Raw genomic sequence first — 18,082 nt, forward strand, 5'->3', positions numbered from 1 at the left:
ATTGACGGTGATTTAGACTTCTTGCAAGGATAAAATTTGTCGTCAAAATGACCACCTCCATTAAATGGTAAATTTTTAACCTTTTGGTGCAGAGTACATTTTGGTGCAAAATAAAGTGAAATATTCAAAAATCACATTCTCTGTAACTTGTCTTTGAATTGAGCCACAACGCCAGTTTTTTTTCCAAACATTGATGAAGCCCAATTTGTAGCCACACTAACAGGATGTGCCCATTCCACTGCAAAGCTATCCAACACACTGACAAGAGATTTGAATATTTCATTTGGCGTGTCCATTATAAGGTATCAAATCAAGGAATTTCTTTGTGACCGTCAAATCCTCGTCCACGCCACAAATGAATATATCTAACTGAACCACATCTATAATGTCAGCACTCTCGTCAATAGCAATAGAAAAAATAATGAATGAACTGATTTTCGTCTTGAGTTGATTCTGCGAATCCTATTCGCTACAGTATTTCTTGTGAGGCTAATGCTTTAACTCGGCAAAGAAATATTAAGTTGCAACTTTTTTTGGAATAACCCGCATTCTGTATCAACTCTACGTTTTGTTTAAAAATGCATCCAAACGAAACAAAATAACAATTTAAATTCAAAAATATATTCATTTAAATAAAATATTTAAACAATTAATTATTTTCAAGTAATAAATTTTTATTTGTAATTAAAAAAAATTTTTTTAAATCAATATCATTCATTGTCAAAAAGGATAGTTTTTTACTGGGAGAGAGACCGACCCGATCAAGAAAGAGTTAAAACGTACTATCGCAAGGGATATCCGTTCAATAAACCATCTCGATTCGTGGGCGTCGCCTGTGAATGTAGATATCCAAATCTCCTGAACGAACCTGATTACCTCTCCTTCCAAGGAACCGAAAGTCTCAGCTGTGAATTGGTACTTCTCTGCATCCAGCAATTGTGGCGATTGATTCAGGAGGATGCTGACATCAGCAGGTTCTGGGGCGAGAATAAGTCCACCAGATTCTTGAATCTATATTTTTATTTAGTTTTAAATAATAATTCAAGATTTTAAATAAACTTTTAAACTTTTTCCGGGGCATATTAGATTGTCCGCGAGCCGTATCTTTGACACTCCTGCCACATATCTTCATTTGGAATGACAATATGTACCATCGCAATATGAATCGTAATGAATTGTTTACTCATATTAGTCAGAAGATAACTGTTCACCCACAAAAGTCAGTAGATTAAATATCATTTATTTTGAACGACTTTTAACTACATTGAACGATATTAAAAACTTACTAATTCCGAAAAATAAAATATTTTTTGTCGTTTAGCAACGTTTCATTCAAAGGGTTTTATATCAACTGTATTAAAATCAAATTATAACATTTTCCGCCTATTATAAACATTTACTGAATGTATTCCCGTCATCTCGATTTCAACAAACATCTCTGGAAACACTATTCAGCAAAATTATTGTAATAATCAAAATCTATTCACAAATCGTGTTAATTACAATAATTAAATGTACAAAAAAATTACAAAAAATAACTAAAGCGTCTTTCCAAACAACGAGCCAAAAAGTTCATTCCTAACAAAAAATTAAAAAAACCAACATTGACTCATCTGTCCACGTACTAGTATCGACAGGCGCAAAAAATCCAGCAAGTTTCTTAATAACCGTATATCTAAAAACAACAAAACCCTCAAACCTTATTTTTCTCGACTTTGTAGCTCTCACATCCACAGGTCTATCCATTTTATATTGAGCTCGACTACGCATATCCAAATAATTCCTATCTCATCACCAACACACAAACTTATCAACTTGTGAACAATCCAAAGACCCTTCCGTCTTCTTTTTGATAAAATCACTAAGCTGTCTCTGATAGAAATCCGAATCGTCAAACATCTCTGTGTCATATTGATAAAGAGTCCCGTCCTTTCTCAAGTCTTGGACACGTGTCAAAGGCATTGACTGGTCAATCTTTCCCACTACACGACAATTTGATCGATTCATTTGAGTTTTCCTGATTAAGCGAGTCGGATCTGACATGATTTGTTCAATTTGGACTACTGGAGATTTTTCGAAATTGGAAAAGTCTTTTTTCGGCATTTTAGCCACCGAAAGTCTTGTCTTATCAAACCAATCTTGCAGAATTCCATTTCTACAAAATAATGATTATTTTTTAACCGACAATCCTTCAATTTAACATCAAAATCCTCAAGAAACTCATTTCCGGCAATTTCAACGTCTTTTTCCAAAAAAGACGAACAAACTGAATTCAAAATACTTTCAAATGAATCGGTAAAACAGTTTAGTTTATCCCTAACTAAAAAACATTAAAAAATCTAAAAACTGGATTCAATTTGTTGGGTCAACTCGAGGTCCCCACACCCCTCAATTTGACTAAATAAATGTTTCTGTGGCAGAGAATTTACATTTGCCAGAATTGGCTGAACTTTCATTCGACATTTCAACAATTTGTTGTACAATTCTGTTATATCAATAAAAAATACCGATTTGGAAACGTGTTGATTTAGATTTAAGATTTTCCAACTGATTTGCATTTTCAGTAATGATTTTGGGAGGAATTCTCTTTCCTGTGTTTGTTATGATAAGAAAATGCCTGTAGATGTGACAAATTCAAGTTCTTTGACTCGTTTTATTCCAGAACAGACACTGTGATTGTATTACGGAGAATATAGAAACCTCTCGTTGTCATAATCGGAATAATTTGACTGAATGTCTTCCTCTGAACAGGATGGTCCGCTCGTTGGTTTTGTATCGAAATTTTTGTTTGGGTAGTCTTTGAAAGAACAGGTCTCTGATGATTCGTCTGAATAGTATTCTTCAGTATCTTTAGATTATGTTAACTAGAAAAAAATTTACCGTCCATTTCAAAGGTAATTTGGTTATTATTTTAATAAAAGATTCAGCACTACGTAAAAAAACGTGAATTAATTATTTTATTTAAATTTATAATTTTTTATTTTAATAAAATAAATTATAAAAATTATAAGAATTAAAAATGATAATACAATGTTTTATTAGTTGATTAAAATACCTTGTACGGGTAAAATACTAATTATAAATTCCAACTGTTCATATTGATTTATATTATATTTTTTCATGTATTTTATTAATTTAAAAATGTCATTTTTTTAATGTAGGTGAACCTGAAATCATTAAAAATTTTTTTTGGTAGATTGTCAATATCTGCACAAAACAAACTGAAAGTCGTACAGAACCAGTGCTTACTGATATTACTGAAACGTGACAAAATTACGCAGATTTCGGAATTGAGAATACACTCAACGTCATAAAATTAATGGACCATCTTACAGAAAGACAGCACATCTTCTTAGCGATGGCAAGATCTACCGGAGGTCCCCTTGAAGAGGAGTATCTTGCCTATGAAAAGTGTGCTAGGAAATTTGAAAAAAAATCATCCCCGTTTGGACGGTGATTAAGAATTCGATACAAGGAAGAGATAAAAGGAAACGCACTGACGTAGAGCTAAATGTATGATCGGAAAATTTTCTTGAGTTTTGTTAAAAATAAACACATTCTAAATTCTACTAGTAATCGTTGTATTCTTTCACTGCTATTCTCTGGTGTCAAAGAATCCTTTTTGGTTATAATGAAATGAAATTTTCAATAATTTAATTGAAAGTTCTCATCAGAAAAAAATTAAAATAAAAGGGTTTCGCAACCACATTAAAGTTGGGAGCTGCTGCTTTAAAATATCGAATTTTAAAAGAGGCTTTGAAAAATAAATTTCCGCAAGATTTTTTAGGCAAATTAAATATAGACCTAAATCTTGTCATTACTTTGTCATTACTTTGGTAGTCCCTGAATCTAGACTGCGCGTTGACATGAATCTGCACATCCATGCACTATACGTGGGCCCTAAGAGGTTGAGGTTGATAGAGTAAAACACTACAAATAACGAAAACAGAAATTTAATAACTAAGATGTTCTTTCCAGAGTTAAACTTTATTGCTTTATAGGTACTTTTGTCGAAGTGGTCGCAGTTTTTTTAGAAGATAATTAAAATTAATTAATTTTTTTAGTGAAAAATAGATTATTTAATTTATAACCCTCTATCAATAATTTAAATGGTTATTAAAATTATTTAAAAATTTATTTAACCAATTTAGTCATTTTTAGTACGCGGCATCCAAATTCCAGGACTGTAGAAGGAATTTATGTCTTTTACAATCTGTGCAAAACATTCCTTATAGTTCTGTATTTGTTTTTACTTTTTACTAGTTACTTTTTACTTATTTTCCGAGGCGTGGTGACAACAATATTTTTTTAGATTAAACAGTATAAATTTTTAATTTTTCAAGCATAAAATCGCCCCACCAAACTTAGAATAGCAATGACCAATGAAATCACTTGCACCGCAAAAACAATTTGACTGCTAATTCGGGTAGTTGTATCACCAGGAAAGATTGATGTACAAGAAATGAATTGACGATGTCGAATTCGCAACCGTTGGCAATACCCACCCGGAGTAAGTAAGGTGGAAATTCTGAGCTGAGGCGGGGACATACACTTCTCGCTGCCAATTTAGCAATCAGGTTTCCAATTGCTATAACCAAGATTGATTGATTTAAAATCACCTTTTCAATAATCTGGTTATTATTGGATCCTTGCTCTCTGATAAGGTAGTAATTACTAACATTTTTTAATTTAACTCTTGAGTTAATTAGGGTAATTAATTAGGTGATTCTAACAATCCTTAAGATTTTTCTCAGCTTTTCCCGATGTTAAACTCTGGACCCAATGCATGTGCGGAACGGAAGGGGGTCATCCGTGGAGTCCGTATAGTGATAATAAAACCGTTTTTGATAATAAACAGAAGGCCCTCGCCAAGTCGGTTTAACCGGCATAAGCGGATACAGTTATATCCCGGGAATGAGGGAGTAATAGAGGAAGGTGTTAATCTGGTTTCTTGCAAGGCAGCTACATTGATGTTATGTTTTTTGAGGGATGTCCGTAATTCAAGAACTTTCCCTTTTATTCCATTGATGTTCAGTTGGAGTATGATTAGATAGAATCTCGATTTTCCTCCACATCGCCCGAAAGCAGAATGCTCAAGCCTTTCGTCCATCGGGGGCTGAGATCCTGGGATTGTCGTCTGGATAATTCCAGCTGGGAAGAGTGCTTTCTCGAATTCTGTGCGCCTTCACAGTTGTAACAACTGGTGAACCACATGATGCAACGTGACAAAATTACTATAATTACTGACATTCAAAACTGGTTTGTAATAAAAAATAAAGTTTTTTTCATTAATTATTGTCAATTATCTTAATTTTTAATGGCAAACCTAATACCTAATAAATTAAGCCACGTGTGAACACGCTGTTGATTTACTTTGTGGTGCTCTCTTAATTTTTTGCTACATTTTATTTTTTTATCCTAATTGGATTCAGAAGGAATAATTTAAGATGTATTTCGTTTAATGATTTAATTATCTGAAAGTTCATCATTTTTGTGATATTTTTCGATTTTATTCCTTTAATCTACTTTTTTTTTTACTTATTTATACTTTTTGCGATATTTTTCGATTTAGTTCATTTAATATCCATTTTTACTTATTTCTTATTTATAATTTTTGTGATGCTTTTCGATTTTGTTCTTTTAATCTCCTTTTTTTACTTATTTATACTTTTTGTGATATTTTTAGATTTAGTTCCTTTAATTTCTTTCATTTACTTATTTCTAAAAAAATAATTTTAATATTCCAAATTTATTATTTATTTGAAATTTATTATAAATTTAATTAAATTATTCAATTTTAGATAATCTCGAATGGTGAACTCCTTCGATTTTTTACCTATTTCATTTTTATACATAAAAAGTAATCCGAAACTAAACTTCATGGACGGGAAGCCGACGCGATCGAGAAAGAATTAGAGCGTACTATCGCGAGGGATATTGTTCTTCAACCCAGCAATTGCCTTTTCAACCTCTTCCTGTGTTATCGTCCCACATAATGGTCCCTCCGATAATTGCGAAGTGCCAAGCCTCTTCACAATTCGGTCATAAGTGCCTCGTGGAACGGCAGATTCGACCTCTTGAACCTGACTGAGTTGGTTCCTGAGTACTTCCGGGATACGATCAGGGGTTCCAGAGAGGACTGGCAAAGCACGGAGGTCGGTGGGGGCAGCCGGGTGTTTAAGTTTGAGTGACTCGAGAAGCTCTTCCAACGGAGGTAGAACAATGTCATCGGAAGCCACATGGCGGACAGCTGCTTTAACATCATTTTTCATAAGCTTGGCGTGGACTTTATTACGAAGGTTAGTACGTTCAGATTTATTCCTTAAAGGAGGTTCAAGTACAACGGGGGGAATGGGAAGAATCGTGAATGGGTTTCACTCCTTCGATTATCTCCCTATCTTCTTATATACAGTAGACTATTCATTTAACGAAAATGAAAATTGAGCATTCGTTAAATGAATTTAACGAAAAAAATTGTTTAATTAAAAATGTGTCATGTAATCGGTAATTTTAGGTTCCTTCTTTTTAATTTTTGCCAATATATTTTTCAAATTTGTAATTAGGTGAATATGTTCACCAGATTCTTGCAAAAAATATTTTTCAATATTTTCCAAATATTTAAGTGCATCTGCATAACCAATGGGATTGTCATTTGTGCTATCTATTTTGTATATTGTTTCCTTTTTCCAGAACTCTGAATTTTCTTATTTCAACTCCTCAAATAAAGGAATTTTTCGAATGTTTACATCGCTATCTTGTCTTGAAATTAAATTAAGAAAAATTCAACCTTAGTTGTAGTACCTGGGCTCTAATTTCATTGGATTCTTCGTCAAATCTCCACATTCTTCGTTGCAACATTTTTTTCTCCAGAATTTATTATATTCTTGTTCGCGGGCCTCATTGAGGTCGTCGTCATTTGAAAGTAAATTTTCCATGTGTCATTTTAATATTCACTGGATTTTCCATTATCGTAAATAGATAAAAAAGGACTTTTATCATATTATTCTTCAGGCTCCAATATCACCATGCCAGTAGGTGAGAATCCTTTGACATAGTATATTCCTGTATCCAGGTGCTCATTTAGAGACCGCTTTCGGGTCCTTTTATTTTTGTCTGTTTTAACTCTTCGAACAACTTTTTCCCCAATTTTAAATTTTTCCATATGTTTTTTGAGCATTTTTTGTTCGGTAACATCAGAGTACTGGACAGCCTTTGTTCTTGTACTATTGGCGGCAAACTATGTCCAAGTCATGTAGTTCTCTATGTCACTTTTTTCATCCATTTTTTGCAAATTTCATTAAGATGGGAATTCTTAAATTCCTTTCCGTTATCGGTTTGTAAAATAACTTGGGGGCCAATTGTGTACAAATATTTTTTTAATAAAGAAGAAATCTTAATAGTAGATTTATTTTTAGCTAGGTCAACAACACCAAATTTGGAAAATGAATCAATAACTACAAGTATCTATAAATAAAAAAATGATAGATGGCTTTATTAGCTAATTAGTTTCTTTTTATATTTGTTTTCAATTAATAAAATAAAAAAAGGAAACAAGAAAGTTAATGAATTAATTGAAGGAAAATGAGTAGAGCGATAGATGAAAGCCTGGAGGTCAGCTCAACGACGCCGCGCTGCGTATCGAGTGGTAGTTTCCGCGGAGCACGGCGACAGAGATTCGCTGGAAGAGCCAGCTGGCAATGATGAGGCGCCAGAAAGGCAGGCGCGACAGACCCAGGTTGGAAGGGGTTCTGAACTGCGGCGAGTTAGAGAAACGCATGAAAGAACTGCGTGCAAGAAGAGCAAGGTCGGTCTCTCTTTTTTTTGTTAACCACGTTGCAGATGATGCAGAGTGGAACAGGATTGGGAATAGGATTAGGAAAATGCATAAAAGAATACAAGATCGAAACAGGTAATAGATTGAGAAAGGATTACTGGGAGAAAAGAATAAGAAGGGATGATAGAGACAGAAAAACAATTGACTTGGTAAAATAAAATAACAACACGAATAAGAATTGATATGAAAGGAAATTAGAAAAAGAATTGGAAGATTAGAGAACAACAACAGCGCGCAACGTAATTAACGCTTCAACAAGTTCTTTTTTTCTCAGCCGTCCCCTGGCTCCCTTGCTTTCAATCCCTTCGTTGCCACGGAAGCCGTCGTGCTGAAAACCCTGAGGAGTTTTTCTTCAGGCAGCAGCGGTGGGGTAAATGGCTTGACACCCGGTCATCTAAAAGACTTGACTTCTCCTATGACCGCAGAAGCTGGGCGGAAACTATTACGCTTAATTACCAATCTCTTTAACCGTGTTATCTCTAGTTCGCTTCCTGATTTTGCTCGCGGTATCTTTTTTCTGCAAACCCTACTGCCCTCGGGAAGAAGGAAAACGGCGTAAGACTTATCGCTGTGGGAAATGTTTTTCGGAGGCTCTTCGCTAAGCTTTCTGTCATGCTGTTTGTCCCCTGTTTGTCTCCAAACTTTGTGCCCGCTCAACTTGGTGTCGGGGTTTCCAATGGTTGCGAGGCCGCGACCCATCCATTCGTGAGCTGTAAGAATCTTCCAAGGAGTTTATCATGGTCAAACTGGACGCATCTAATGCTTTTAACTTTATCAGACGGGATCACTTACTGGAGTGCTGCCTTATGGATTTTAACTGGCATTGATTGTTATAGTAGGTTGGTAGGTTTTAAAAGAATCTATTCAGAGTTGCATTTGTCAGACCACTTTTTCATAAATCTTTAAAGGATATAGAAACCATATAAAATCGTTTTCTATCTATTTGAACCTTGTTTAATTTTTAGGTGATTGAACCGATTAATATTTCCCGTTGTCCAAATTTTGACTTATTTTCACAATCGTGAATTAGTACAATCTTTAGATAACTGAGCATTTTAACGAACGGCAAACCGATCTCATTTTATATTAATCAAGTTACGAAAGTCTATTGTTTTGAACATTACTTGTTAATTAATCTATCATTTTGAAGACAAACAGAATTTTATTGTAAAAACTGAGACAGTAAAATAAATTTTTGACGTCTGATACAACGAGACGACTGCTCTAGGCAGTCGAGCTCTTCTGAAGAAACGTCTATTTGCTGTCTAGAGCAATTGCTTTTGCTCTCTTTTTCTTCACATGCAGACAGTAACTCGGGTTAGCGTCTATTGTAAGCCCCAGGTATCATATGCAGCTGGGGCAGTCAATTTCAGCTAGAGGCCCGGGACTTTGATTTGGTGACTTTTTCGTGTTAATTCGTAGATAAGCGGATTTGTCTATTGCTAACGAGAGCCGCTTACTGGTGCACCACTCCTTTATCACTTCAATGTAGGTGGCAAGCCTTCTTACTGAAGTCTGCGTCCTTTGAGGTGTCTAGGACGAGGACGTCATCTGTTATATTGAACAAGTCGTTAAAATAGTAAGAAATAGTAAAACATTAAATTAAATGGAGTTAAACTCGTTTATTTTGCAGCAAGATAATGCTTCTTGCCAGACTTTGCGAGTAGTAAGAAAATATATTAACAACAAAAACTAAACCACCCAACAAAATATATGCATGATTTAAAATATAAAACTTTCGCATGGGCATCTCAATCACCTGACTTTAACCGAATTAAACATGTTTGGTCGATGAAGAAGACTAAATTATTGCAAAATTCGCCAAAAAATTTTAAAGATTTGGAAATAAAAATATTTTCAATATGGGAATGTAACAATAGTGCTTGTAAAATTCCTCCCCGTAATCAACTTAACGACCTTGTCGATAGGGCTCTTGTGTCGGCAGGTTTCCTTTCCATTCTAGAGTCAGTCGGCCTCTCTTAAACTTAAATTATAGGAAAGTTTTTGTATTTAAATATTGTTTAGTTAGTTTTGAATATAGTTGGTTTATATTGTAAAATTTTAATTATAATTTATTACTAAATATATAATAAAATAAATGTCACATGTTTTTTTTGTGCTTAGCTGTACTTTCTTATGTGCCCAAATTTATTAATTTGGTCAATCCGGAAAGTAACATAGTATCGCTAATTAATGGATCATAGCGTACATTTTAATAGTACAAAATTCTCTGATGTGATGAAATGATAGGGACAAATGATTAATGATTACCTATTGTTCTGATCAACTTTAGTCATTTGAGAGACTATTTTTAGCATACTTTATTAATATATTCGAATCTATCGATTCGAGAGCCATTTTTACAAAAGATTAATATTTCTAATATTAGTTTGAATTTGGAATTGTATTATGTCACATGGGTGATCAGACCCCTATGGGCAACCTGGTCTTTACGTGTTTCCATGGCAACTACATAGCAAATATTTACTAAAAGGCCTACTGATATAAAGACAAACGATGCGAACTAATGATTGAACTTTAAATTTTTGAGAAAATGATGTTTTATATTTGAACCATGCTTGCTTTAAAATAGTAAAATTATTTACAACATTAGCAAATTATAATGTGAATTATTTTTATTTTTGATAATATAAATTGCAACATTAGCAAATTATAATTTACATCAAATTTTTTGCAAAGTTTGTAACAACTTTAACTCTAACCTTAACCCAAACCCTAACGTTGGCAAGTGGCAACATAAATATTCAAAATCTAACCCTAACCTTAACCCAAACCCTAACGTAACCCTAACTCGAAATTAAATGATGTTTCTCAAACCCTAACGTTGGCAAGTGACAACATAAATATTCAAAATCTAACCCTAACCTTAACCCAAACCCTAACTCGAAATTAAATGATGTTTCTGCTGACGATTCTTCAGACATTTTTGACAAAAATTGGAAGCCTTTTTGGCCAACCGGTGTTTGCTTCGAGCATTCATATCCTCCGGGAATATCCCGATTAACGCTTCCTTAATTTGATTGTATTCGTTAATATTTCTGGCGTAACCCTTAAACCCAGACATCACAAAGTGTGAGTAACCACGCTGTTAAAATTAATATACTTTTGGGTAAGCCATTTTTAAAAGATAATTCAAATGTAATTTTAAATTAGAATAATTGATTAATCTACACTCTCCATATATAAATTGCTATATTCAATATTTAATACCTTTTCTGCGGTTTCCATAGAAACACGTAAAAGGACTGGCTGCCCATAGCGACATAGTCACCCATGTGACGAGAAAATGATGTTTTATATTTGAACCATGCTTGCTTTAAAATAGTAAAATTATTTACAACATAGCAAATTATAATGTGAATTATTTTTCCCCCCAAAAAAAAAAAAAAAAAAAAAAAATTAATGTCCTCTTTTTGTTATCTCGATGCGGATTGATAAATAATTAAAATACCGCATTTGTGTTATTTAAACTTATCATTTCACAATAATAAGAAATGTGGAATAAAAAGTAAAAATAATTTATTCAAATTTAGAAAAAAATGGAGTACGAACGATCTGATTATAGATAAAAAGCTACACAGAACAAGTATCTCACAAAATATTTTTTACTTTGGAAAAAACGAAATTTTTTATGACAAGCTTATCGGTGAAGGAAAATATGGAAAAGTATATTTGGTTTTTGTTAATCGTAATCTTATTTTTATAGGGAAAGATTCTCAAAACAAATGAAATGGTCGCAATCAAAGAAGTAAAATGGCTGAAAGACGATTTGACTTCTTCATCCATCAAGGAGGTTAAATATTTTAAATAACTCAAAAGGTCTCAATCTTAATAATAAAATGGTATGGTGTGTGTCTGTCTGTCTGTGTGTGCACACCAATTTCAAATTGGCAAAGTACAGATAAATTGTCAAAATCTTTCCCCCTTATAATTAGCCAATAATGGGGAACAAGCTTAAAATCATGAACTCCTCCAAGAATCTTCCACCCTACGATGTCCTCGACTTACATGATGAGGTCCTTAAAACCTTCCCCCCCAAAAAAAATTAAAAAAAAATTTTCTGCATTTCGGTTAAAATGAACAACTACGATGTCCTCGACTTACATGATGAGGTCCTTAAAACCTTCCCCCCCAAAAAAATTAAAAAAAATTTTCTGCATTTTGGTTAAAATGAACAACTACGATGTCCTCGACTTACATGATGAGGTCCTTAAAACCTTCCCCCCAAAAAAAATTAAAAAAAAATTTTCTGCATTTCGGTTAAATGAACAACTACGATGTCCTCGACTTACATGATGAGGTCCTTAAAACCTTCCCCCCAAAAAAAATTAAAAAAAAATTTCTGAAGTTTGGTTAAAATGAACAACTACGAAGTCCTCGACTTACATGATGGGGTCCTTAAAACCTTCCCCCAAAAAAAAAATTAAAAAAAATTTTCTGCATTTTGGTTAAAATGAACACTACGATGTTCTCGACTTACATGATGGGGTCCTTAAAACCTTCCCCCCAAAAAAAATTAAAAAAAATTTTCTGCATTTTGGTTAAAATGAACAACTACGATGTCCTCGACTTACATGATGAGGTCCTTGAAACCTTCCCGCCAAAAATCAAAAAATTATTTTCTGCATTTGATTAAAATGAACACGTTAATGTCCTCGACATTCATGATGAGGTCCATTAAAACCTTCGAGGCAAAAATCTCACGTATTAAGAATATCCTTGATGAAAACGACAGCGAGAATATTAGCACTGATGAACTCCTAATTATTCGCGAGAAAGAAATTCAATTCATCCTATGTTTTTCTCTTTAAAATTAAATGCATATACCATTATCGACATGAATCAAAATTAAAGCTATTATCATATTTGACTTTGACAGAATGTGCAATTACAGATTGCACGACTTTGAATAGAGTGTGCAATTAGCAGATTTTGAAAAACCACTTTGATAGTTGAAACCACATTAGCACAATCATTAACACAATTTACCACCAATTGACGCACGACCTTGAATAGAGTGTGCAATTAACAGATTTTGAAAAACACTTTGATAGTTGAAACCACATTAGCACAATCATTAACACAATTTACCACCAATTGACAGCGCCATCAGAAGAATTTGCGTAAAAATATTAACTATTTAGTTAAGTTTTTCGTAAAGCTAGAATTTATTTTCGGTATGCCTCTTTTCCTAAACTTTTTTATTATTCAAAAATAATTTTTTCAATAGATAACCGAAGGAGGGAAGACGACCTTAAGAAAAGAAGTTTTTCGTAAAGATAGAATTATTTTCTGTATGCCTCTTTTTCCAAATATTTTTTATTATTCAAAATAATTTTTTAAATAGATAACCGAAGTAGGAAAAACGAAGCTGAAGAAAAAACGGTCAGCTTAAGGTAATTAATTAATCTTTTTTGTGTGTCGCTTTTTTGGCTGCTGCTACTCTGCCTGCCGCATCTCCGCCTGTCCATTTCTGCCTGCCCCATTTCCGCCAGTGGTTTGTCTAATCAAGGTCACTAAGCTAAATCTCCGGACTATAAAGGCTTTTAAGCATTATCTTAATTGGCTGTTAAAAAATTAGACAGGTTGTTGCCGTGGCGGCAGAGATTTTTTTTGTTTATACTATTTTACAAATTTTTAAAGTTTTTTTTGTTTTTTTTATTTTTTTGTTTTTAAATTATTTATTTTTATTTGTTTTTTTTTATTTTTTTTTGTTATTTTCTAAAAATTCAACCGGATTGAATTTTTAAACTCCTTAGATCCCTCTGGAATGCCGAATTATCTTTTAAAGTTAAAGATAGGCGTTCCAGTGGTTATATTACGAAATCTTGCGCCATCTAAATTATGCAACGGAACGAGGTTAGTTATCAAAAATTTGATGGCTAACGTAATAGAGGCGACGATATTAACAGGTAAGTATAGAGGTGAGGATGTTTATATTCCACGAATTCCGATAATTTCTGATGAATTACCATTTAGATTTAAAAGGCTGCAATTTCCTTTGAGGATGAGTTTTGCAATGACAATAAACAAGGCCCAGGGACAGTCATTAAAGGTAGTTGGGTTATTTTTAGAGAGTGAGTGCTTTTCACTTGGACAGCTGTATGTGGGATGCTCGAGGGTAGGCAGAAGAGAAAATTTATTCATATTGCCAAGGAAGGACGGACGACAACATCGTTTATCAACAGGCGATAGAATAGGGTTACATTAAACAAGGTAGTTTTATACATCTACATAAACTTATAGTTGTTTGATGAAACAGGCCCTCCGCAGGAGCTAGGTCGCGGTGAGCGAAGCGAGCTGCCGAGCTAGTTTGGAATAAATTACGACATCCAAATATTTTGCTGTTTTTTGGCATAATTAAAGATCTGGAACATATTTCAATGGTGATTGGTTTTCATACGTATTTATTCCACAGAATATGCCAGTGGAGGATCATTAGAACAGTTGTTACTAAATTCAACTATAAACATTACATTAAAACGTAAGATCGATATATCAGTCGATATCGCATGTGGAATGGTTTGTACTAATATGTAATCTATTCGTTAGAAGTATTTGAACAATCAAAATATTATGCACAGAGATCTGAAATCGGATAATTGTCTTATTAAAAAAGTACAATTAGTACATTAAAATATGTAAAGAACGGAGTTGTGGTTGTTGCTGATTTTGGACTGTCCAAAACGTTTTATGAAAATATTTACGATTCTTCACAAGGTCGGAATTCAGTCGTGGGAAGTGTATTTTATATGGCTCCAGAAATACTAAATGGGATGGACTACAATTATAAAGCTGATGTTTATTCATTTGGGATTATTCTATGTGAGGTATCAATAAACCATGTTTTAATTTTTTAGCTAATTAATAGAGTTGGCAGCGACCCTGACGTTCTTCCAAGAAATGAAAATTTTTCAGTCAACGTTGATATTTTTAGAAATGTATATAAACAAGCATATCCTTCCGTGTTACTTGACCTTGTAGAATTTTGTTGTGCATATGAAAATTCCAAAAGGTAATTTATATATTAATATTAAAGGCCCGAATTTTACGAAATTTTGAAAATTTTGGAATCTTTAAAAAATTAAATTTTGTTTTTTTGAATTTTTATAATTTTGTTTATAATTTTTTGATTGTTCAAAATTATTTAGTTACACTTGTAAACTAAAGATAGAAATAATCAAAAAATTTAAAGAAATTAATTTGCTTACATTTACATTTTTAAGAATTGAATTAATTAAGTTAATATTATTTAATTGATGTTAATCCGACCGTTTTCCGCTGGAAGTTAATCTCCTTCTTTTAGAGAAGGAAGTAACCAACACCACTCTTTGATCCTCTGTCTCCAAGTTAGTTACGACTCTTTTTCCCTCATTCTACATATTATCTTCATACGAATGACTTGCTTCAATTAAGAGACTACTGGCTGAATTTATCTCCTCATCAGTGATTCTGATCCCATGCCTATGCTCAACAATCATACTCTCCAATGCTTTCTTCAATACAACTGATTGTATATAAGACTGAGTTGCGTCTTCGATAGCCAACTTTTCAATGCATTTCTTAAAAAAATTAGAAACTAGTGGAATTATTTTCACTTGAGCGCCGTAAAGAATGGACAACTCCCCTTCCAATAGATCGTATTTATGGCATTTCTCAACTTTGACCTGCTTCAGGCGGTCAATTTGCTTACATAAACATAATTGAAACTAATTTTCTTTTTCTGCATTCTCCATCTCACCAAACACCATCCAAGTTATTCGGGCTTATTTTTTAATAAATTGTAATTTTATGGCGTCATTAGAGAGCGGAATTAAGAAATGGATTCATAAACATATCGAAATATTCAAGAGACTCTTGACAAAAAAGTACAACCTCGAATTCAAAATCTACGATTTTGTAAATTTTTGGCAGTTATTACAATACCAACAAACTTTAATTTTTCAAAAGAAACAGTTAATTTGTTTAATTTCCCTAGTGACTAACTTTATGTTTTTTCATATAGAATTTGTTCCAGAATGTATATTAAAACACAATCACATTTTTTTGTTTTGTTTAATTTATAATGATATAATAACTTCCCATTTATAGTAAATAACACAAAAACGATGGAGTGAGTTCAAAACTATCACTTTGACAAAATTTTCGATATAAAACTAATTAATTGAAAAAATATATCAAAAAAGATTTTAAAACTACCAATCAAAACGATCGACAATATCAGAGACTTCCTTCAAATCTTTTCTAGCCTTAACTCGCATATAGAAAATAGGACAATCACGACTAAAACACACAAACAACAACCCACTTTGAACATATAACTTGATCATGAAAACTCCCCTGACATCGCTGACACTCAACCCACAATGTAGAAAACCGTTCTTCTAACTGCCTCATCTGGCGAATATAACTCTCGGAATACTGATTCCTCATATCCTCACAATTCCCACAGAGAGCTCGACTACCTTCTGTCCAAATAAACCATAAAGTGACCCTTCATTAGGACACGACACTTTAAACATGAAAACGACTTCTTTACGAAGCTCATCAACCCTCCAACTTTAGATGTCACAATTTTCTTCTGATTGACATGTTCGCCAGCTTAACTATCACAATTATAGAACATACCAAAAAGAATTGACTCGGTCTTTGCACCCAAGATTGGCTCAAAAATTCGTAAAATTGGTTTTTTGAGTTGATTGTTGAGGTAATAATCAGTGTCGATAGGAATGTTGTTCTCCAGTACATACAAAGGGTCCTTAACCATCATTATTAAACAGAACCTCTGATTTTAAATATGCTGCTGTCCCTTTAGTCCCAGCAATGATCACATACTGAACACGGTCCCCGATTTTTGGAGCAGTCCCAGGGTCCCTCTTTTTCATTCTAAACCATCAATAACAAAATCAAACCGAGCTGCCAATTCTACATGAGCTTGTTTGCCAGCATATTCTTCCTCACTCCTTGTGAGCTCTCTGGATATCACAAGATGAGAAATATCCACTTTATTACTCAACAACTCAGAAATTGTCTTCTTCACATGATTTACAGCCTCCTCAGGATCTCTGCCAATCAGACCATATATAATGACCTGTTTACTAAAATTATCCTCAGACAGTCAGAGATCAGATTTGCCACCAACGTGCAGTTGTCTCTTCTCACATTCTCAATCCCCTTACAGTCAATCTGGTCAGATTCATAGTCAGTCTTGTCTTTTCTGTAGGATCCCGCTGGAAATACAACTCCCGCGTAACGTTTTTTACTTATTAGAAGATATGGGTAATAAATCTAGTTTAAATATATGAATAAATATACTTTTTCGAATTCCAAATTGATTGGAGGGGGAAATCGGGAGGAGACATACTTGGCTGCCTCAAAACCCATTTCCATGGTCCTTTGGACATCTTGAAAGCCAAACCGACACATCACCGAGTCAGTATCTCCGTAGATAACCTTAGTATCAAACTCATATCCATTTCGAATATTATATTTAAGTTCAATCTCATTTTTAGTCATTTCGATCATTTCTCGACCATAAGATGTCACACTCTGCAATTTTGAATAGAAAAAAGTTCACACTTGAGATATTTCCAAACAAGGCAGACGCCCGTTTTGTGCCCCAGTGAACCCATAGACAGAATTAGCCGAGAGTTTTAAAGCAAGTTGTCTCCCATCTAGAATTTGTCTCCGAACTGGATCTGTCTCTGATTTGAGCTCAAGTTTAGCTCTAAAATATATTTCGACCTTAAAACACTTTTTTCTAGCTTTTAGCAAATCTTCAAGAATCTCAGGAAGAAGACCTTTCTGAATATTGCTTCGAACAAACTTATTTCCGGTCGGCGACACCTCATAGTCTACCACAGAGAGCCTTCACACATAAAACACCCACAACCCTTCAAATGAACTCCCAAGAAGAGTCGAATAGCACAAGTTATGAGCTATCATTATCGAAGGATACAACGAAGTAAAGTCCAATGTGGCAATTGGGTAATTAAAATAACTTAAATTAACAAAAAGACCCCCAAAACCCTTTCACTGGCTCAATAACTGTGGCTCCTGTGAACTCCTCGTCTCCACTGCCCTTCAAATTAGGAATGAGAGTGCTACGTGCTCGACACTGCCAATAAATAACCCAAAAAACACTTTTCTGAGCAATTGAGACACAACTTTGATTTGCTGTCCTCTTTTAGAGATATAAGAAATAGGAATTCCCGTCACTCTGGCCAT

The 18,082-nt window shown here is 33.7% G+C and overlaps 1 protein-coding gene across 1 annotated transcript; it reads right to left on the bottom strand.

The window, feature by feature from the left end:
• Positions 1-15,231: 15,231 nt before the first annotated feature.
• LOC118760856 (DNA polymerase delta catalytic subunit-like) lies at positions 15,232-18,082 on the bottom strand. Its single transcript, XM_036500173.1, has 4 exons — positions 17,988-18,082; positions 17,435-17,582; positions 17,171-17,404; positions 15,232-15,417 (listed from the first exon to the last, which is right to left on the bottom strand). The coding sequence occupies exons 1-4, from the start codon at positions 18,080-18,082 to the stop codon at positions 15,232-15,234; spliced, it is 663 nt and encodes a 220-aa protein (XP_036356066.1).

Source organism: Octopus sinensis, unplaced genomic scaffold, assembly GCF_006345805.1.
Source record: "Octopus sinensis unplaced genomic scaffold, ASM634580v1 Contig18953, whole genome shotgun sequence".
Taxonomy (NCBI): domain Eukaryota; kingdom Metazoa; phylum Mollusca; class Cephalopoda; order Octopoda; family Octopodidae; genus Octopus; species Octopus sinensis.

Excerpts from the sequence above, each read along its gene's own strand:
- LOC118760856 (XM_036500173.1), bottom strand. The coding sequence starts at position 18,082 with ATGGCCAGAGTGACGGGAATTCCTATTTCTTATATCTCTAAAAGAGGA. Across the intron at positions 17,405-17,434 it reads CTTGTTTGGAAATATCTCAA|AGTGTGACATCTTATGGTCG; the intron begins GTGTGAACTTTT and ends TCAAAATTGCAG. Across the intron at positions 15,418-17,170 it reads TCAATTTGGAATTCGAAAAA|AAATGCATTGAAAAGTTGGC; the intron begins GTATATTTATTC and ends AATTTTTTTAAG.